This window comes from Erpetoichthys calabaricus, chromosome 1 (assembly GCF_900747795.2).
Source record: "Erpetoichthys calabaricus chromosome 1, fErpCal1.3, whole genome shotgun sequence".
Classification (NCBI taxonomy): domain Eukaryota; kingdom Metazoa; phylum Chordata; class Cladistia; order Polypteriformes; family Polypteridae; genus Erpetoichthys; species Erpetoichthys calabaricus.
The window spans coordinates 340,390,046-340,413,311 of NC_041394.2; the positions used below are offsets into that span (position 1 = coordinate 340,390,046).

At 40.0% G+C, this 23,266-nt stretch overlaps 2 protein-coding genes and 1 pseudogene across 3 annotated transcripts in view; all 3 read left to right on the forward strand.

Annotated features, from left to right (window-relative positions):
- LOC114667157 (zinc finger protein 208-like) overlaps positions 1 to 23,266 on the forward strand; it is a 193,266-nt pseudogene that overhangs the window by 20,014 nt on the left and 149,986 nt on the right.
- The window catches only part of LOC127525845 (gastrula zinc finger protein XlCGF26.1-like), a 32,363-nt gene continuing 14,748 nt past the window's right edge, over positions 5,652 to 23,266 (forward strand). Inside the window, exons 1-3 of the mRNA XM_051932204.1 lie at positions 5,652 to 5,679; positions 7,174 to 7,479; positions 7,739 to 8,938. Coding sequence (XP_051788164.1) covers positions 5,652 to 5,679; positions 7,174 to 7,479; positions 7,739 to 8,938 — 1,534 coding nt within the window. The remainder of the gene's footprint in view (positions 5,680 to 7,173; positions 7,480 to 7,738; positions 8,939 to 23,266) is intronic.
- Positions 15,091 to 23,266, forward strand: part of LOC114665629 (gastrula zinc finger protein XlCGF26.1-like) — a 249,425-nt gene continuing 241,249 nt past the window's right edge. Inside the window, exons 1-2 of one of the 2 annotated variants that reach the window (XM_051926215.1) lie at positions 15,091 to 15,183; positions 15,688 to 17,533. In XM_051926215.1, coding sequence (XP_051782175.1) covers positions 15,761 to 17,227 — 1,467 coding nt within the window. In that variant the 5' untranslated portion in view covers positions 15,091 to 15,183; positions 15,688 to 15,760 and the 3' untranslated portion in view covers positions 17,228 to 17,533. Of the gene's footprint in view, positions 15,184 to 15,631; positions 17,534 to 23,266 lie in introns of those variants that run through there. The other variant, XM_051926212.1, reaches the window with a different exon arrangement.

The window sequence follows — 23,266 nt, forward strand, 5'->3', positions numbered from 1 at the left end:
ATACAATTTATTGTATCAGCGCTGCTCCTGACTGGTCACCCATAGACTTGTATAAGAATATGTTCCAGACACAAAACAGTCCATGAATGGCCTCATGACTGTCCACAGCTCAATTAAAAAGAACCTCACCAAGCATAAGATTACTGGACCTCCTCCCTAGAACCAGGCCTTTTGAGTGGTGATCACTGGCGAGTGCATGGTGGCAAAGTGGTCCATGTAAACCAGTCTGGCATAGTCTGACAAAGAGAAAAGAAGTCACCCTGTGGGCTAACAGGGTGGGTAGTAAGAGGTGAATGCAAAGACAGTTGGTTATAAGCAATAGTAGGATGTGCCTATGTATGCTAGACCTTGATGAAGACAGCTGGCTACTAGCACACGAAGCATAGTAAGTTTCAAGGCAGGGGGGTTGTCAAAAAGCAGGACCTATTAAAAACCCACTGAGATTTTGGGCTATACAAGAAATAAATTGCTATTGTTGTTGTTGCAACTTTTCTGGTGTGCAGTAAGAGCTCCAGCCCTTTAGAAGGGACTGAAATACTGGCGGACATAAAGTGGGACTCCTGTCTGCACACAGCATTGGCTCAAAACCTGACTTCATAATTAAATGAACTCGTTTGTAGGTTGAAGTTGTCTGACTGGAACGTCTTTAGATGGGACGTGTGTTCTCTGATGGCCTCACTTTGGATGGATGCTAATAGAGTTTCTTCTAGCACATTAGAAATTCGTCTCACCGAACTTTCAAGAGGAGAAATTTCACCCTCGTACGTGTGTGCCAAACAACTATTTAGAGCATGTGGCCTTTTTAGAGCAGGGGTCTCCAATTTTTTTTCCCTGAAGATACAGTGGTGTGAAAAACTATTTGCCCCCTTCCTGATATCTTATTCTTTTGCATGTTTGTCACACAAAATGTTTCTGATCATCAAACACATTTAACCATTAGTCAAATATAACACAAGTAAACACAAAATGCAGTTTTTAAATGATGGTTTTTATTATTTAGGGAGAAAAAAAATCCAAACCTACATGGCCCTGTGTGAAAAAGTAATTGCCCCCCCTTGTTAAAAAATAACCTAACTGGTGTATCACACCTGAGTTCAATTTCCGTAGCCACCCCCAGGCCTGATTACTGCCACACCTGTTTCAATCAAGAAATCACTTACATAGGAGCTGCCTGAAACAGAGAAGTAGACCAAAAGCACCTCAAAAGCTAGACATCATGCCAAGATCCAAAGAAATTCAGGAACAAATGAGAACAGAAGTAATTGAGATCTATCAGTCTGGTAAAGGTTATAAAGCCATTTCTAAAGCTTTGGGACTCCAGCGAACCACAGTGAGAGCCATTATCCACAAATGGCAAAAACATGGAACAGTGTGAACCTTCCCAGGAGTGGCCGGCCGACCCAAAATTACCCCAAGAGCGCAGAGACGACTCCTCCGAGAGGTCACAAAAGACCCCAGGACAACGTCTAAAGAACTGCAGGCCTCACTTTCCTCAATTAAGGTCAGTGTTCACGACTCCACCATAAGAAAGAGACTGGGCAAAAACGGCCTGCATGGCAGATTTCCAAGACGCAAAAAGAACATTAGGGGCTCGTCTCAATTTTGCTAAGAAACATCTCATTGATTGCCAAGACTTTTGGGAAAATACCTTGTGGACTGATGAGTCAAAAGTTGAACTTTTTGGAAGGCAAATGTCCCGTTACATCTGGCGTAAAAGGAACACAGCATTTCAGAAAAAAGAACATCATACCAACAGTAAAATATGGTGGTGGTAGTGTGATGGTCTGGGGTTGTTTTTGCTGCTTCAGGACCTGGAATGCTTGCTGTGATAGATGGAACCATGAATTCTACTGTCTACCAAAAATTCCTGAAGGAGAATGTCCGGCCATCTGTTCGTCAACTCAAGCTGAAGCGATCTTGGGTGCTGCAAACAGGACAATGACCCAAAACCACACCAGCAAATCCACCTCTGAATGGCTGAAGAAAAAACAAAATGAAGACTTTGGAGTGGCCTAGTCAAAGTCCTGACCTGAATCCAAGTGAGATGCTATGGCATGACCTTAAAAAGGCGGTTCATGCTAGAAAACCCTCCAATAAAGCTGAATTACAAACAATTTTGCAAAGATGAGTGGGCCAAAATTCCTCCAGAGCTCTGTAAAAGACTCATTGCAAGTTATCGCAAACGCTTGATTGCAGTTATTGCTGCTAAGGGTGGCCCAACCAGTTATTAGGTTCAGGGGGCAATTACTTTTTCACACAGGGCCATGTAGGTTTGGATTTTTTTTTTCTCCCTAAATAATAAAAACCACCATTTACAAACTGCATTTTGTGTTTACTTGTGTTATATTTGACTAATGGTTAAATGTGTTTGATGATCAGAAACATTTTGTGTGACAAACATGCAAAAGAATATGAAATCAGGAAGGGACAAATAGTTTTTCACACCACTGTACATTTACAAAATGAAAATGGCCGAGTGCTATTGATGTTTTCTAATGTTTATTCTCATAGCTTATTTCAACCCAAACAAACTGAAAATGCTTCTTTTGCCTGAACATTTACAAAATGTTGGTGTCCACAACTCACATTTTGCATTAAAACATCACAAAAATTTAGTTCACCTGCAAGTGCATTTTGTATGTCTGTATGCATTTTCTAGTGTATCTCACACTATTGAATTAAAACATGAATGCTGTCAAAACAAAACAATGCAATTCCAAATACACAGATGTGACTTCTTCATTTGTCATTTTGCTCCATGTCACTGTGTCACTTTATTCACATGTCCAGTTGCATGTGTGATGTGTTTTTAGTTAGTCAGATGACTGGCACTGAGGTGTATGGTGGAGTGGAGCCACTTAGGTTCACTCTTCTGGAGTCATTTCAATGTTCATCTCTCAGTCTTGTTCTGAACTTTGACTTCATGACATTCATATCAGACTCACAGAGGTATGGAGACCCAAACAAAGCAGACATTTTCAGAGCTGCTTGGTGAAGATTCTTATAGTTATCGGGCTCTACTAAGCTCCAGAAATGCTGAGAAATGCTGTTGAGACTTTAATTGCACATTATTTTGAAGGTTCACTAATATATAATATGTAAAATCCAATGTCTCTCTGTCTGTATATCTGTCCGCTGTAAATGCGAGAACTACTTAACGGATTTAGATCGGGTTTTTTTCTATAATTTCCTTGATCATTCCGGTTGATTTTGCGACTTCTGTCATTTTGTTATGTATCGTAGTTCGCTTGTGGTACCGATTTATTTGCGATGAATCCGAAATCCACACAATGGACCGGGGGTAGAGGTCTTCCTCACTCACTTGCCAGCTTCGGGGCAAGTACTTCGCTTAACTAGCGAACGAGAGAACAATTGAATTCAGCTTTGTTGGATATTTAAAATAAAGTGTTACTGAGGTCTTGATGAGTTTGAGTCCGGGTATTCTCTTAAGTGTATGCCACATTGAAAAGATAGATTGCAATTCAGATTGTGGATCGTGGTGAGATTTTTTTGGAAGGATCGCCCACCCCAAATTTGACTAATCAAGTTTTCTAATTTATGTAGGATTCATTAACCCTTTGGCGAGCTACTTGGAAAGAGATGGCGAGCGAGCGATGTGTTGGAGACCCCTGTTTTAGAGAGTTTGGATTCAGTTATATAAAAGGATACCATTGACAGGCAATGTAGTCCTACTGGGAGATGCCAGTACTCATTTTGGAGAGGCAGAGATTTATGGATGGGAGTGATTGGAAGGTATAACCTGAATGATGTTATCCTTTGTGGTGAAGTGCTATTGGATTTCCTTGCTGGTCATTCATTTTCCATACCAAACACCATGTTTGATCACAGGGTTTGTCACAAGCATTTCTGGTACCCGAATACCTTCAGACCATAATCAGTGATTGAATGTAGTTGTGTCTTTTACTCAGAGTTCAAATGTTCTGGACACTTGAGCAATGAGAAGTGCTAAACCGTCAACTGATCATTACACTACACTGCTGTGATGTCCCAGGAGGAAGACCCAAATAAGTATGGAAAGCCTCTGTTCAGAATGATTCCAGAAAAGCTTTTCTAGCATCACAGCAGGTGACAGGGATGTAGAGTCCAAATAGACCAAATTCAAGACCTCCGATATAGACTTCAGGAGACTGTAAGTACTTCTATCCAGACACTTACTCATACCTGTCATGGTGGCAGACCTTCGAGTTACGGGAGGACACAAACAATATGAAGTTCAGGAAATGGGCCTTTTATGTAATGTTAGGAGAATCTGATGATGTGACTGAAATGAACCAAAAAGGGTGTCGGCCACCAGTATGTTGTTAATGACAACTACAGAGAGAGTGTGCTACAGTGGTTTGTTTTAATAGCAGACTTCAGTAACTTTGTTCATTTACCTTTTTTTAGTTCAATTTCTTTATTGTTTAGTGCTCCTCACTGAGGAGAGACTTGGAGTGCTTGAAGTTTTATTCTTTGACAGAAATAATTAAAAAGGTGTGTTTTACATGAACATATCAGTCACATTTACATTAACATAACAGTATCATTAACATGAACACACAGATGTCATGAAATTTGCAGTAAGACGGCACATTTTGAGTTGAATGGCATTAATTAATCATGAGCGTACATATCCATTAACAACATAATGGGAAGAATAAATGTCACCGGAGTGTCCCCAAGCTGACCAGTCCTGGTTTCATCTGCCACTCCCCTATCAGAGCAGACACAAATAACTCTGAGGATTCTGGTTTTTCTGATCTTCTTTTTTTATTTGTAGACCACTGCAACTCATGTAGGGCTGTGCATTAATTTGCCACCTGGTTAATGTCTCAGAGTTTCAGTGGTATTTTAAAAAAGCTATTCAGACATATATTTTGTAGTCAAGTGTCTCTGGTCTAAGTGTGGAGCTCTGTTGGGACACATTGTGAATGTCATGTCTGACCTGAGTGTCAAATGCTCCACTGAGGTCTAACAGAATTAATCTGCTGGTTTGTCCTGAGTCTGCTGCAGTAAGCAAATCATTGGTTACCCGAAGCAGAGCAGAGTCACGGCTGTGCTGAGCTCTGAAACCAAACTGAAAGGGTCCCATCTTTTAGAAGTGAAACAATTGGTGAGTTGGGTGTCTACAACACACTCAAAAACTTTTGACAGAAAAGGTCAAGTTAGAAACAAGCAGAAAATTGTTAAGACAATCAGCATCAAGACCGGATCTGTTTTTAACATTGGGATTAACAAAGTGCACGGTGTCATGGGATGTTTATTATTATTATCATAAGAGTCTGGATTATGGCATAAAGACCGGCGTTAAGAAGTGTGGTGGGGATGGGGTCCATCCAGTTCACAAATTGTCGGCCTCCTCTTACAAAGCAAGTCATTAACAAATGCAGATGTCACTGCTGAAACTTTAGAAAAGGAGCTGAATAGAGTGGGAAGACAGATATAAATGGGTGATGGATTTATGTTAGTTGAATTGTTTAGATTTTTAATTTTATTTTTTCACATACTGTATTTCAGTAGAGGATGTAATTGGACCAGATGTAATTTATTAACTACAGAGTACAAACCCTCTGTTTGTCATGGCCATTTTCTGCTTTTCTGCCATAATGTGTGTTCTTGGCTGCAATTAGTGCATCTCTGTAAGCCTTTTGATGGCCAGAGGAAGCCTGCATGTGCACGGTGAGGCCAGTCTTACGTGATGTTTTCTCAAGGTGTCAGCCAGCTGCTTTCATAGACCACAACTCTCAATTGTGCCATGGAGCTGAAGGCTTAACACTAGAATTACCAGAGCCTACGAAAAAACTTGTAGATCCGGCCCACCTTAAATCCATTCGCACCTCTCCGCCAGCGTCTTTTGTCCTGTAAATGTGCCGATAAAGACCAGCAGCAAGCAGCCGGCTATTCCATCCCCCCACCGACTTAGAACGTGCACGAACTTCTCCCGGCTCATGCCTTGATTGATTATCTGGGAATGAAGTGGAGTTTTAGAGTGAGGGGATGGAATAGCCAGCTGCTTGTCTTTATCGGCACATTTACAGGACAAAAGACGCTGGCGGAGAGGTGCAAAGGGATTTAAGGTGGGCCTGATCTACGAGTTTTTTCATAGGATTAAGATTGGGGTGGGTTGGCGTAGCACAAATGATCGGAAGCATAGAGGATTGGAGGATTGATACATTAAAAAAAGGAGATATTATAAGATGTGCGTGAAGATGATAATTACATCAGTTCAGTGGTTCCAACATATAATCTTTTACGTGAACATAATTACAACAGTTCAGAAGTTCCAACATATACATATAATTGTGTTTATTGCAGGTGTGATTGCATTAGCACTGCAAGTCTGGTGATTGTGAACATCAGATCATTCTTCCTGTTCAAGTGCATATAGAAGATATCAACAGCATCCCAATATATTCATTTTAATTAAAGTAGAACATTTCCAAAAAAAAATAAATCAGGCATCAGGCAGGAGCCGGCAATCAAAAGAAAGTTTCATCCAGTGTACGACAAAAAGATTCAAATCAGTTGTCCCTGCGGCTGCAAACTCACTCAAGGCAAAGTCCATAAAAATAAATCCAAATTCAATCCAAAAAGTAATCGATTGCATTCATGAAGATATATAAAGTAAGAGAAAGTGAAAGAAGTACAAAATGTGCAAGGTTCAAAATGAATAATAGCAAAAAATGTTAACAGGGAGGAGTGGCAGGAACATGCATGTGCCAGCTTTCCCTCAAGTGTTCTGCATAGTGCCCTATTTTATAATTTAAACTCTCTTCATCAGTGTATTAACTGAATATGATCACTTTTCTCAATTAATTCCATAAAATTAGAACAACATATAATTCTGAATAATATCTTAAGACTATAATGACATAATGGTGAGGCAGTTCTGTAATATAAATAACAAAATGTGGATGTTACTCATTATCAGTTGGGACTCTCACACTTGACCTATTTAGTTTACTTGTTTCAACCTGTTGGCTCCAGTTGTTGCGCTCATGTGGTGAGTTATTGTAAAACAAAATGGAAAATTAACAAGTTGGGCTTCTTTTCACGTGGAAAGTTAAGTTTGATTGCTTATGTTTCTACAAGGTTGTTCATAATTTCAACCAGTATTTATTTAGTCAGTAAGAAGAAAAATAAAATCTTATTTTCATTTTAAATTTCATACAGGAGACAAACCTCACTTTTGTTCTGAATATGGCAATCAGTTATATCACAAGAGTGCTCTTCAGCACAACAAAAGAATTCACATTGGAGAGAAACCATATTGCTGTTTGGAATGTGGCAAAGAGTTTTCAAGAAGAAGCAACCTTCACAGCCACAAAAGAATCCACACTGGAGAGAAGCCGTATTGCTGTACAGAGTGTGGCAGAAAGTTCCGTCTCAGTAGTTACCTTCTGATCCACAAAAGAATTCACACAGGAGAAAAGCCGTATTGCTGTACAGAATGTGGCAAAGAATTCAGTCACAAGAATGGTCTTTGGAGCCACAAAAGAATTCACACTGGAGAGAAACCTTTTTGCTGTTTGGAATGTGGCAAAAAGTTTTTATCAAGAAGCCTTCTTCAGACCCACAAAAGAATTCACACAGGAGAGAAGCCATTTTCTTGTTTGGAATGTGGCAAAGAGTTTTCAAGAAGAAGCCACCTTCAGAGCCACAAAAGAATCCACACTAGAGACAAGCCGTATTGCTGTACAGAGTGTGGCAAACAATTCCGTCTCAGTAGTTACCTTTTGATCCACAAAAGAAATTCACACAGGAGAAAAGCCATATTGCTGTACAGAATGTGGCAAAGAATTCCGTCACAAAAATGGTCTTTGGAGCCACAAAAGAATTCACACTGGAGAAAAGCCTTTTTGCTGTTTGGAATGTGGCAAAAAGTTTTTATCAAGAAGCCGCCTTCAGACCCACAAAAGAATTCACACAGGAGAGAAGCCATTTTCCTGTTTGGAATGTGGCAAAAAGTTTTCATCAAAAAGCCTTCTTCAGACCCACAAAAGAATTCACACAGGAGAGAAGCCGTTTTCCTGTCTGGAATGTGGCAAAAAGTTTTCATCAAAAAGCCGTCTTCAGACTCACAAAAGAATTCACACAGGAGAGAAGCCATATTGCTGCACAGAGTGTGGCAAACTGTTCCGTATATGGAATTATCTTCTTAACCACAAAAGAATTCACACTGGAGAGAAGCCTTTTTGTTGCTTGGAATGTGGCAAACAGTTTGGTTCCAGGATATCTCTTCAGACCCACAAAAGAATTCACACGGGGGAAAAGCCTTATTGCTGTACAGAGTGTGGCGAACATTTCCGTAACAGCAGTCATCTTCTGAGCCACAAAAGAACTCACACTGGAGAGAAGCCTTTTTGCTGTTTGGAATGTGGCAAACAATTAGGTTCCAGAATATCTCTTCAGAACCACAAAAGAATTCACACGGGAGAAAAGCCTTATTGCTGTACAGAGTGTGGCAAAGAATTCCGTCACAGTAGTGGTCTATGGAACCACAAGAGAATTCACACAGGAGAGAAGCCATTTTCCTGTACAGAGTGTGGCAAACAATTCCGTGGCAGGGATTATCTTCTGAAACACAAAATAATTCACACAGGGGAGAAGTCATATTGCTGCGCAGAGTGTGGCAAACAATTCCGTAGAAAGAGTCATCTTCTGAGCCACAAAAGAATTCACACCGGAGAGAAGCCTTTTTGCTGTTTGGAATGTGGCAAACAATTGGGTTCCAGGATGTCTCTTGAGAGCCATGAAAGAATTCATACAGGAGAGAAGCCATATTGCTGTATGGAGTGTGGTAAAGAATTCCGACATAGGAGTGGTCTTGAGAGGCACAAAGGAATTCACAGCGGAGAGAAGCCGTTTTCCTGTACAGAGTGTGGCAAACAGTTCCATGACAGGTATCGTCTTCTGAGACACAAAATAATTCACACAAGTTAGAAATTATATTGCTGCACAGAGTGTGGCAAAGAATTCCGTCACAGGAGTCATCTTCTGAGCCACAAAAAAATTCACAATGGAGAGAAGCCATTTTGTTGTTTGGAATGTGGCAAACAATTTGGTTCTAGGAGATCTCTTCAGAGCCACAAAAGAATTCACACAGTAGATAATCCATATTGAAGCACAGAGTGTTTCAAACAATTCCGTGACAAAGGTAGTTTTCAGATTCACACTAGAATCAACGCTGGAGAAAAGCTGTCCTGCTGATTGGAATGTGGCAAACATCTCTGTCACAAGAGCAGTCTTCAGTGCCACACTAGACTTAACACAGGATAGATAACATTTAATTGTTCTGATCATTGGAAATAATTCTATCACAAGAGGTTTTACACAGGCTCAAACGAATGTACACTGAATGTGGCAAACCATTCCATGAGAAGTGTGCTCTTCACAGCCATGCAAGAATTCACATTGGAGAGATGCTGTATTGCTGTTTGGAATATGACAAATAATTTTGTTACTGCCATAATCTTCAAAGCCTCCAAAATAATGTCCAGTGGTGAGACCTAAGAAACACAAAAGGAAGTGGAATGGCTTGAGAAATGAAAGACCACAGGTTCAGACGTCATACCAAACTTCTGTCTTAAACAAAGTACAGCACTGCACTGGGATATGGCTGACTGTAGAAATATGTTAAAATCAATGCGGAACCCACAGTTCACAGCAAAGTGGCTCACTACAGGAACAACTCTTTGACTTTTAAAATCGGATCAATGCAAAGAATCCAAAACACATCACCTCATAACCTGCCTCTCTGCCATGTTTTAACACTTTAAAACTTCTTCTTTCGGCTGCTCCCATTAGGGCTTACCACAGTGGATTATCTAAGATTGTTGTCCGCATATTGATTTGGCAAAATTTTACACTGGCTGCCCTTCCTGACGTAACCCTCCCCATTTATCCGGGCTTGGACTGGCACGAAGAAACACACTGGTTTGTGCATCTCCTGTGGCTGGGTTGTTTAAACTCTTTACAACAGTGTTTCTTAAAACTCTGGGTCTCAACTAAAATTGTTCTGTTTCATATTACTAAATGAATATAGTAAAGTTACCCAAAGTGAAAGGCAAATGATATGCAGCCCTCTGTTTAGTGTGTTAACAAGTGCTTTTAATAAAACACGGAGAGCTTTCATTGTTATAACACAAAGGTATTGAAAATATTCCCCATGAAACACCACCTTCCATGACATAACTAGTGAAACAATCAAACCGAAATGACTGTCAAGCAAAGACACGTATAACAAATGGGGACCGATAAGATTAGCGCTGTGGCTCCTTTCACTGCTCAGTTAGGAATGTTGAAAAAAAATGAAGTGATGTAGCATAAGAATGTGACAATTTTCAACAAAGGGACAGTGAATAGGATCAGGGTGCGAGTGTCCATCCATCCATTATCCAATCTGCTATATCTTAACACAGGGGTCACGGGGGGTCTGCTGGAGCCAATCCTAGCCAGCACATGGCGCAAGGCAGGAACGAACCCTGGGCAAGACGCCAGCCCACCGCAGGACACACACCAAGCACACACTAGGGACAATTTAGGATTGTCAATGCACCTAACCTGCATGTCTTTGGACTGTGGGAGGAAACCGGTGCACCTGAGGAAACCCACGCAAACGCGGGGAGAACATGCAAACTCCATGCAGGGAGGACCCAGAAAGCGAACCCGGGTCTCCTAACTGTGAGGCAGAAGCGCTACCACTGCGCCACCATGATGCCCAGGTGCGAGTGTTGTATAATAAAATCAGTTTAAGTGGCCATGGTCGATAGATCATCATGTGCTCGTCATTCAGCAATACATTGATTTAAAATTTGTAGCAGATGTGCAAGGAAGATTCTGCTTTAAGTTTAATGAGCCTCAGTGATGAAGAATAGAATTCCACCTCGTACCATTCTCAAGTGCTTGGATGAATGTCACTCTATTGGTACTAGAAAGACATGTTGGGACCACTGAGAACCGTAAACACAACAAAGTATGAAAATGTCAAGACAAGGTGGGGACATTTAGCACAATCTCAGTGTGCAGCATTAAACACTTAAAAAAGGGGCCGTTCACTGAATTGTTCATCAAGATTTCTCCTATCCCCGCATAAAATACAGATGGTGCATACATTTTTTTTTTTGGAATAGTTCAGCTACTTTTTTAAAGAATTGTAAATGAAAAGTGGCATATGCTGAACAATTTGAAAACTCCCTTTAGATATAATGCATGTACTTGTTAATGGTGTCACTCTTTTCAAAAATGTTATTTGAAAAATAAAATGCTATTTAGGACAAAGTAAATAAACTGCATTAATTGTTTTTATTTTAGTATTTTATTCTTTATCCTGCCCCACTAATCAAGTGACAGAGTTAAGTGACCTTTCATATTGTCCTTTCAAACCTCCTCAGATCTCCACCCAAGAAGTTCTTTCTCTCATCTTTACTAAAACTTACACTAAGCATTCACTCTGGCAGTGGTAGGCCTCAGGAATCTCACCCATGTTTAGAACAGAAGTTATTGTTTCATTAACAACATCTTTTCCTTTTTAGAACTATTCAGGTTAGAAATGTGCTGGAATAGAAGTTTTACTGTATTATTGTATTGTGAGGTAGACCACAGCAGCATGTCCTTCCATTTCATAGTACAGCTGCAGGGCCTCCCCTGACAGAAATGGCTCAGTGAGGTGTGCCCAGATCCATACTAGCGAGTGGCATTGCACTGAGAGATCAGAAGGTATGTTTCTACGCCATCCCAGGGGCACATTGGAGCGAGCAGTTAGGTTGGCCCTTGGCTCCTTGCATGTCAGTGCAGTTCTGTGCCATCGTGCTGTTTCTCAACTTCCATCGAGTTCAGCCTGCTGGTTGCTATCTGTGCCTGCAGTTGGTTCAGCTGATTTACATTTCTGTAAGGTCAATTGGTTCACTCTTCTTTCAGTAAATCTTACTGACTACACCAATGTGGGTGGGTGGTGGAAGGACACAAGAGGACTCCAAGTGTTGGGGTCTAAGGTTGGTCACTCCGATTAATCTTATTTTGATCATTTCCAAAGAAAACTGAAAAACAAGCAAAAATGTCTCAGAGTTTCTGTGGTAGTTTATAAAAGCTATTCAGACATAGACCACATGCACTTGACTCCAAAGTATAAGTGTGGAGCTCTGTTGGGACACATTCTGAATGTCATATCTGACCCAATTGTCAAATGTTGCACTGAGGTCTAACCAAATTAATCTGCTGGTTTGTCCCGAGTCTGCTGCAGTAAGCAAATAATTGGTTACCCAAAGAAGAGCCGAGTCATGGCTGTGCTGAGCTCTGAAACCAAACTGAAAGGGTCCCTTAATTTAGAAGTAAAGCAATTGGTGAGGTGGGTGGATACAACACACTCAAAAACTTTTGACAGAAAAGGTTAAGTTAGAAACAGGCTGAAAATTGTTAAAGCAATCAGCATCAAAACCAGAGTTGTTTTTAACATTGGGGTTACTGAAGTGCACGTGTCATGGGATGTGTTTATTATTATCATAACAGTTGGAATTATGGCATAAAGACAGGCATTAAGAAGTTTGGGGGGTATGGGGTCCATCCAGTCCACAAATAGTCGGGCCTTCTCTTACAATGCAGGTTATTAACAAATGCAGATGTGACTGCTGAAACTTTAGAAAAGGAGCTGAATGGAGTGGGAAGATAGCAAAGATATAAATGGGTGATGGATTTATGATAGTTGAATTATTTATATTTTTAATTGTATCATGGAAAAAGTGGAGGGATTTTTCACATATTTCAGTAGAGGACGTAATTGGACCAGATGTAATTTATTAACTACAGAGTACAAAACCCTCTGTTTATCATGGCCATTTTCCTCCTTCCTGCCATAATGCGTGTTCTTTGCTGCAGTTAGTGCATCTCTGTAAGTCCTTTGATGGCCAGAGGGAGCCTGGATGTGCACAGTAAGGCCAGTCTTACGTGACGTTCTCTCAAGGTGTCGACCAGCTGCTTTCATAGACCACAACTCTCAATTGTGCCATGAAGCTGAACGCTTAAAGGAAACCTCGTTATGTTTTAAAGGAGCTGTTTTATCTAGTGCTGAATGAAGAGCTGAGCTATTGTAGTCAACAAGACTAGAGCAGAATGAATAGGAAAAGTCAGGAGAAGATCAGAAAAAGCACTAGCAAGGATAGAGGGACAGATATTTTAAGGTTTCTGAAATAAATTTGACATTTACAGTTGAGAGGAGGGAGAGGTGATAAGACGGTTGAAAGTACTGCTTCATGTCAGAGAGTCTCAATATCTCTGTTGGATGTGTTGCAGACAGATAAGCCAAATTTGCTGATCAGGTGTAGTATGTGACCACCAGAGCAGGTAGGAAAATCAACATGTTGCATCAGGTCAGAACAGTCCAGCAAGGACAGGAATTTATTTCTCAATTTACATGTAGAAGTGTCAATAGGGATGTTGAAATCTCCAAGAATAATGACTGTCTGGGAAAGGGATTTTAACTGGGTTAATAATTCAGCTAGATCGAATAAGAAAGACAGATTACATTTTGTGAGATGATAGAGAACAAGTAAGACAGAACCATATTTTATTAGTTTAAGAGCCAGATACTCAAAAGGATTATTTTGATGATTACCTGTTAGACTCTTTGAAGTAAATGTATGCAGATGGTGTCGACTCCATTAGTGAAGTTAATTTGTTTGGTTTTTGCAAAGTTTCCGTTAAGCATGGCATATCAAGGTTGGAGTATGTAATAAATTCTAATAGCACCAGTGCTTTGAGATTAAGAGATCTTGTGTCAAGCAATGCACAATACCAATGCATTTGAGGGCATTCCAGTCTGACCATTTGCTCTGGAAAAGCTGTTCAATATACAGGAGTTTATCACGAGAGTATTTCAGCACGGCAGAAGGTCAATTCTTATATGACAGCAGTAGAGCACACTTAAGAAGCTCAGTGGTGAAGGTAAGAAATTTGGGGTGGGGTGGCACAAATGATCATAAGCATAGACTGATGCCATTGGAGGATTGATACATTTAAAAACTAGGAGATATTATAAGATGCACGTGAACATAATTACAACAGTTCAGAAGTTCCAACATATACATATAATTGTGTTTATTGCAGGTGTGATTGCATTAGCACTGCAAGCCTGATGAGTGTGAACATCAGATCATTCTTCCTGTTCAAGTACATATAGAAGACATCAACAGCATCACAATATATCTATTTTAATTAAGAATGCAGAACATTTCCAAAAAAAAAATCAGGTATCAGGCGGGAGCCAACAATCAAAAGAAAGTTTCATCCAGTGAACGACAAAAAGATTCAAATCAGTTGTCCCTGAGGCTGCAGTCTCACTCAAGGCAAAGTCTATAAAAATAAATCCAAATTCAATCCAAAATGTAATCCATTGCATTCATGAAGTATATATACAGTAAGAGAAAGTGAAAGAACTACAAAACGTGCAAGGTTCAAAATGAATAATAACTAAAACAGGGAGGAGCGGCAGGAGCGTGTGTGTGCCAGCATTCCCTCAAGTGTTCTGCATAGCACCCTATTTTACAAATTAAACTCTCTTCAGCAGTGTATTAACTGAAGATGATCACTATTTATCTCAATTAATTCAATAAACTTAAAATATTATTCAGAATTATATATTGTTCTAAGACTATAATGACAAAATGGTGAGGCAGTTCTGTAATATAAATAACAAAATGTGGATGTTACTCTTGTCAGCTGGGACTCTCACACTTGATATATTTAGTGTACTTATTTCAACCTGTTGGCTCCAGTCGTTGTGCTCATGTGGCAGGTTATTGTAATACAAAATGAAAAATTAACACGTTGGGCTTCTTTTCATGTTGAAAGTTAAGTTTGATTGCTTATGTTTCTTCAAGGTTGTTCATAATTTCAACCAGAATTTTTTAATCACCGAGAAGAAAACTAAAATCTCATTTTCATTTTAAATTTCATACAGGAGACAAACCTCACTTTTGTTCTGAATATGGCAATCGGTTATATCACAAGAGTGCTCTTCAGCACCACAAAAGAATTCACACTGGAGAGAAACCATATTGCTGTTTGGAATGTGGCAAAGAGTTTTCAAGAAGAAACCACCTTCAGAACCACAAAAGAATCCACACTGGAGAGAAGCCGTATTGCTGTACAGAGTGTGGCAAACAATTCCGTCTCAGTAGTTACCTTCTGGTCCACAAAAGAATTCACACGGGAGAGAAGCCATATTGCTGTACAGAGTGTGGCAAACAATTCCGTCTCAGATGTCACCTTATGATCCACAAAAGAATCCACACTGGAGAGAAGCCGTATTGCTGTACAGTGTGTGGCAAACAATTCCGTGTCAGTAGTCACCTTCTGAGCCATAAAAGAATTCATACAGGAGAGAAGCCATATTGCTGTACAGACTGTGGCAAACAATTCCGTGTCAGTAGTCAGCTTGCAATACACAAAATAATTCACACAGGAGATAAGTCTTTTTGTTGTACAGAGTGTGGCAAACGATTCCGTGTAAGTAGTCACCTTCTGAGTCACAAAAGAATTCACACAGGAGAGAAGCCGTATTGCTGTACAGAGTGTGGCAAACAATTCCATTGTCAGAGTCTTCTTCAGAGCCACAAAAGAATTCACACAGAAGAGAAGCTTTTTTGCTGTTTGGAATGTGGCAAAAAGTTTTCATCAAGAAGCCGCCTTCAGACCCACAAAAGAATTCACACAGGAGAGAAGCCGTATTGCTGTACAGAGTGTGGCAAAGAATTCCGTCACAGGAATGGTCTTTGGAGCCACAAAAAAATTCACACTGGAGAGAAGCCTTTTTTGCTGTTTGGAATGTGGCAAAAAGTTTTTATCAAGAAGCCTTCTTCAGACCCACAAAAAAATTCACACAGGAGAGATGCCATTTTCCTGTACAGAGTGTGGCAAAAAATTCCTTGTCAATGGTCATCTTCAGAGCCACAAAAGAATTCACACAGGAGAGAAGCCACATTGCTGCACAGAGTGTGGCAAACAATTCCGTATCAGGAGTCTGCTTCTGAGACACACAAGAATTCACACAGGTGAGAAGCCGTATTGCTGTACAGAGTGTGGCAAAGAATTCCGTCACAGGAATGGTCTTTGGAGCCACAAAAAAATTCACACTGGAGAGAAGCCTTTTTGCTGTTTGGAATGTGGCAAACAATTTGTTTCCAGGATTTCTCTTCAGAGCCACAAAAGAATTCACACAGGAGAAAAGCCTTATTGCTGTACAGAATGTGGCAAAGAATTCCGTCACAGTAGTAGTCTTCGGAACCACAAAAGGATTCACACCGGAGAGAAGCCTTTTTGTTGTTTGGAATGTGGCAAAAAGCTTTCATCAAGAGGCCTTCTTCAGATCCACAAAAGAATTCACACAGGAGAGAAGCCATATTCCTGTACAGAGTGTGGCAAACAATTCCGTGGCAGGGATCATCTTCTGAAACACAGAATAATTCACACAGGGGAGAAGTCATATTGCTGTACAGAGTGTGGCAAACAATTCCATTATAGGAGTCATCTTCTGAGCCACAAAAGAATTCATACCAGAGAGAAGCCTTTTTGCTGTTTGAAATGTGGCAAACAATTATGTTCCAGGATATCTCTTGAGATCCATGAAAGAATTCACACAGGAGAGAAGCCATATTGCTGTACAGAGTGTGGCAAAGAATTCCGTCACTTGAGTGGTCTTGTGAGGCACAAAAGAATTCACACCAGCGAGAAGCTTTTTTGCTGTTTGGAATGTGGCAAACAATTTGGTTCCAGGAGATCTCTTCAGAGCCACAATAGAATTCACACAGGAGAAAAGCCATATTCCTGTACAGAGTGTGGCAAACAGTTCCGTGGCAGGGATCATCTTCTGAAACACAAAATAATTCACACAGGCGAGAAGTCATATTGTTGCACAGAGTGTGGCAAACAATTCCGTAACAGGAGTCATCTTCTGAGACACAAAAGAATTCACACTGGAGAGAAGCCTTTTTTCTGTTTGGAATGTGGCAAACAATTAGGTTCCAGGATATCTCTTGAGATCCACAAAAGAATTCACACAGGAGAGAAGCCATATTGCTGTACAGAGTGTGGCAAAGAATTCCGACACAGGAGTGGTCTTGTGAGGCACAAAAGAATTCACACTGGCGAGAAACCTTTTTACTGTTTGGAATGTGGCAAACAATTTAGTTCCAAGAGATCTCTTCAGAGCCACAAAAGAATTCACACAGGATAGAAGCTATATTGTTGTTCTGATTGTTGGAAATAATTCTGTGTCAAGATTTTGCACAGGCTCAAACAAATTCACACTGAATGTTTCAGACTAGTCCATTAAAATTGTACTGTTCACAGCCACGCAAGAATTCACATTGGAAATGTGCTGTATTGCTGTTCGGAATGTGACAAATAATTTTGTCAGCGCCATCATCTTCCAAGCCTCCAAAATAATTTTTAATGGTAAAACCTAAAAACACAAAAGGAAATGGAATGGCCTGAGAAACCTCTCTTAGATCAGCTGCTAACTGAGAGACCACAGGTGCAGGTACAGGTGTATACCAGTACTGCACCAGGATATGGCTGAGTGTATAAATATGTTACAATCAATGTGAAACCCACAGTTGACACCAAAGCGACTCACTACAGGAACAACTCTCTGTCTTTTAAAATCCAATCAATGTAAAGAACCCAAAACACATCACCTCATAACCTGCCTCTCTGCCCTGTTTAAATTCTTTGCAGCAGTGTTTCTTAAAACTTTGGGTCACATCTGAAATTGTTTTGAGGACATATTTGTGGTGGGTTGCCACATGATTGTAGTAAAGTTAACGACAAATAATATTCAACCCTCTATTTAGTGTGCAAAACATGCTTTTAAATCAACGCAGAGATTTCATTTCTATGGCACAAAAGTATAGAAAATATTCCTCATGAGACACCACCTTCCTTTTCATGACCAGTGAAACAATCAAACCGAAATGACTATCAAGCAACGACACATAACAAAGGGGAGCCGATAACTGATGTGGCACAAGAATGTGATGTTTTTCAACAAAGTCTGAGTGAATTGGATCAGGGTACGAGTGTTGTATACTGAAGTCATTTTCAATGGCCATGGTCGATTAGATCATCATGTGCTCGCCATTCAGCAATATGTTGATTCAAAATTTATAGCAGATGTGCAAGGAAGATTCTTCTTTTAGAAGAATAGAATTCCATCTCGTCACACCTTTCTAAAGTGCTTGGATGAATCTCACTTGATTGGTAGTGGAAAGACATGTTGGGACCACTGAGAACCGTAAACACAACATAAAGTATGAAACTGTCAAGACGAAGTGGGGACATTTAGCACAATGTCCGTGTGCAGCATTAAACATTTAAAAAAGGGGCTGTTCACCGAATTGTTCATCAAGATTTCTCCTATCCCCGCATAAAATACAGGTGGTGCAAACATTTTTTTTTTTTTAGGAATAGTTCAGCTACTTTTTTAAAGAATTGTAAATGAAAAGTGGCATATGCTGAACAATTTGCAAACTCCTTCAGAAATAATGCATGTACTTGTTAATGGTGTCACTCTTTTCAAAAATGTTATTTGAAAAATAAAATACTATTTAGGACAAAGTAAATAAACTGCATTAATTTATTATTTTGTGATTATTTTATTCTTTATCCTGCCCCACTAATCAAGTGACAGAGTTAAGTGACCTTTCATATTGTCCTTTCAAACCTCCTCAGGTCTCCACCCAAGAAGTTCTTTCTCTCGGCTTTACTAAAGCTTACATTAAGCATGCACACTGGCAGTGGTATGCCATGGTCTCATCCATCTTTAGAATGCAAGTTATTGTTTTATTAACAACATCTTTTCCTTTTTAGAACTTTTCATTTGAGAAATATTCTTGAAATGGAGCAACTTTTACTGTGATTATTATTGTGTTGTGACGTAGACCACAGCAGCATGTCCTTCCATATCATAGTACAGCCGCAGGGCCTCCCCTGACAGAAATGGTTCAGTGAGATGTGCCCAGATCCATACTAGCGAGTGGCATTGCACTGAAAGATCAGAAGGTGGTATGTTTCTACGCCATCCCAGGGCCACACTGGAGCGAGCAGTTAGGTTGGCCCTTGGCCTCTTGCACGTCGGTGCAGGTCTGCTCCATCGTGCTGCTCCTCAACTTCATCAAGTTCCGCCTGCTGGTTGCTACCTGTGCCTGCAGTTGGTTCAGCCGCTGTATTTTTCTTTAAAGTCTATTGGTTCACTCATTTTTTGTTAAATCTTGCTGACTACACCAATGTAGATGTGTGGACGGACACAAGAAAGACACCATGGAAGTGTTGGTGTCTCCTATTAATCTTATTTTGATAATTTCCAAACCATGGAAATAAGCAAAAATGTCTTGGGAGTTTCTGTGTTTGTTTATAAAAGCTATTCAGACATATACTTTAGAGTCAAGTGTCTCTGGTCTAAGTGTGGAGCTCTGTTGGGACACATTCTGAATGTCATGGCTGACCCGAGTGTCAAATGCTGCACTGAGGTGTAACAGAATTAATCTGCTGGTTTGTCCTGAGTCTGCTACAGTTAGCAAATCATTGGTTACCCAAAGCAGAGCAGAGTCATGGCTGTGCTGAGCTCTGAAACCAAACTGAAGGGGTCCCATCATTTAGAAGTGAAGCAATTGGTGAGTTGGATGTTGTGGTCGCTGAAGTCGAAATCAATGGGAAACAAACAACAATTTAAAATAAAAAGCAATTTCTTTATTCTTGGTGAGTTAAATAGACTGCAACCCGCCCACGCCTCCGAAGAGACTGGAGCCCCCCAAAGCTCAGTGCCACTGGCTGGTCAGAACAGACAATCTGCAGTCTAACGTGGGGCCTCTCTCTATATACCTTCTTCGTGTATTAAAAAAAAATATACATGGCAGTTCATTTTGAGATTATACATAAATTATAATAGCTTACTACTCCCTGAATTGGAATGTGTACATTGCTTCTTTCAGGTAAAGAAGTTATCAGAGCACTCACAGTTTTAAGAAATGGGCTCAAATAACTTAAAGCAGGAATTCAGAAACATTCACACTGATTTATAATATCACAGGGTGTTCTGTTAGTATCAGGAGGTCAGCATTTTCTCATAAAAGAATGCAAGTTAATCACATACAGTGGACCCTTGACTTACGAACTCAATTCGTTCACGAGGGCTGGTTGTAACTCAAGTTGGTGGTAAGTCAAGACTATTTTTCCCATAAGAAATAATGGAAATACCCATAATGCATTCTGAACCTCTCACAGCAACACTTACTTAACCTTTTCATAATAAAAAAGGGTTGTATAATGTGCATAATTTACCAAAACACTAATAATTTTTTCTAATGTACTAACCAAAAACTTATAAAAAGTGCCTAGCCTACTAGAAACAACAATTTCATACTGCACTCACCATTTAATTTGACATCTTTGGGCTGCAGGAAGGGAGGAGGAGGAGAATGAAATGGAAGGTGGTTATTGTTTGGAAGGAGCCTCCTTATACAAATCTTTTCTTTGTAAAATTGTCGAGATGGTGGATTTCGACATGCTGTACATATTAGCGAGATCGTTCACATGAACACCACTCTCATATTTCCGCACAATTTCGTTCTTCATTTCGATTGTGATCGCTTTCTTTACCTTCGTTACCTTCTCTTCCTTCCTTAGCAATTATCGAAAAAAATTATATAAATCACTGCACTGACCGAAATTACGTCCACAAACACATGTATCTGGGCTCCGACTGACACAAACGCTCTCGGTAGTTTGTTTACAATCGCGCAAGCGGATACACGTGACCGCATTCAGGTCGTAACGCAAGATGTTGGTCATAAATCAAGTTGTTCGCATGTCAGGCCAGTCGTATATCAAGGGTCGACTGTAATTCTGTGCACAAGCTTAATTCTTTTTCTACCTACATGAACAACAGCAACATTTATTTATATAGCACATTTTCATACAAAAAAGTAGCTCAAAGTGCTTTACATAATGAAGAAAGAAAAATAAAAGACAAAATAAGAAATTAAAATAAGACAACATTAGTTAACATAGAAAAGGAGTAAGGTCCGATGGCCAGGGTGGACATAAAAAACAAAAAAAAAACTCCAGACGGCTGGAGAAAAAAATAAAATCTGCAGGGGTTCCAGGCCACGAGACCACCCAGTCCCCTCTGGGCATTCTACCTCAATGAAGAACAAATTCATATAGAAGTAATAAATCATATAGCTCTCTGCAGCATGATTAATACAAAATACAGTCCTTGAGTTAAATACTTATAATCATTACAGTTAATAATGTTTTTTCTTCTTTCTCAGTGTCTACAACACACTCAAAAACTTTTGACAGAAAAGGTTAAGTGAGATACAGGCAGAAAATTGTTAAGACAATCAGCATCAAGACCAGACTTGTTTCTAACATTGGGGTTACCGAAGTGCACGGTGTCATGGGATGTGTTTATTATCATCATAACAGTCGGGATTATGGCATAAAGACCGGTGTTAAGAAGTGTGGTGGGGATGGGGTCCATCCAGTACACAGATTGTCGGCCTTCTCTTACAAAGCAGGTCATTAACAAAAGCAGATGTGACTGCTGAAACTTTAGAAAAGGAGCTGAATGGAGTGGGAAGACAGCAAAGATATAAATGGATGATGGATTTATGCTAGTTGAATTGTTTAGATTTTTAATTTTATCATGGAAAAAGTGGAGAGATTTTTCACATATTTCAGTAGAGGATGTAATTGGACCAGATGTAATTTATTAACTACAGAGTACAAAACCCTCTGTTTGTCACGGCCATTTTCTGCTTTTCTGTCATAATGTGTGTTCTTGTCTGCAGTTAGTGCATCTCTGTAAGCCCTTTGATGGCCAGAGGGAGTCTGAACGTGCACGGTGAGGCCAGTCTTGCGTGACGTTCTCTTATGGCGTCGGCCAGCTGCTTTCATAGACCACAACTCTCAATTGTGCCATGAAGCTTAAAGGAAACCTCGTTATGTTTTAAAGGAGCTGTTTTATCTAGTGCTGAATGAAGAGCTGAGCTATTGTAGTCAACAAGACTAGTGCAGATGGAATAGATGAAGACAGGGGAAGATCAGAAATGGAACTACCAAGGGTAGAGGGACAGATATTATTTTGATTTCTGAAAGAATTTTTGTGTTTACAGTTGAGAGGAGGGAAAGGTGACGAGACAGTTAAAGGTACTGCTTCATGTCAGAGAGTCTCAATATCTCTGTTGTAAGTGTTGCAGACAGATAAGCCAAATTTGCTGATCAGGTGTAGTATGTGACCACCAGAGCGGGTAGGAAAATCAACATGTTGCATCAGGTCAGAACAGTCCAGCAAGGACAGGAATTTATGTCTTAGTTTACATGTAGGAGTGTCAATAGGGATGTTGAAATCGCCAAGAATAATGACTGTCTGGGAAAGGGATCTTAACTGGGTTAATAATTCAGCCAGATCGGATAAGAAAGACAGTTTACATTTTGTGGGACGATAGAGAACAAGTAAGACAGAACCATATTTTGTTATTAGTTTCAAAGCCAGATACTCGAAAGACAGTGGACCATCACTTGGGATTATTGTGATGATTACCTGCGAGTCACTTTGAAGTAAATGTATGAGGATGGTGTTGACTCAGTGAGTGACATAAATTTGTTTGGTTTTTCCAAAGTTTCCATTAAGCATGGCATATCAAGGTTGGAGTCTGTAATAAATTCTGATAGCACCCGTGCTTTGACATTAAGAGACCTTGTGTCAAACAATGCACAATGCCAATGAATATTAGGATATTCAAGTCCGACCATTTGCTCTGGAACAGCTGTTTAATATGCAGGAGTTTATCACGAGAGTATTTCAGCATGGTAGAAAGTCAATTCTTATCTGACAGCAGTAGAGCACACATAACACTTGAATCTCTGAAGCCTCCGAAAGAACTCATAATCCCAGCCCACCTGAAATGCCTTTGCACCTCTCCATCAGCGTCTTTTGTGTTGCGAATGTGTCGATCAGCACAAGCAGCCTGCTATCTCATCTTCCCAACCACCGCTGCAACTCAAGTCACAAAGAACAATCTCAGTGCTCAGTGGTGTTTTATCTAGGAGTGAGATGCCTGGAATTTGTAGAGGGTAAACTACAAATATATTGTCATTTGGAATACATACATTTCATTTGTGTTCCTTGTCTACAACAATCCATGTAAACACATTGCTAAAAGAAACGTTTTTCTTGTGTCTCTGTTATATAAACAAATTCTGCGACAAT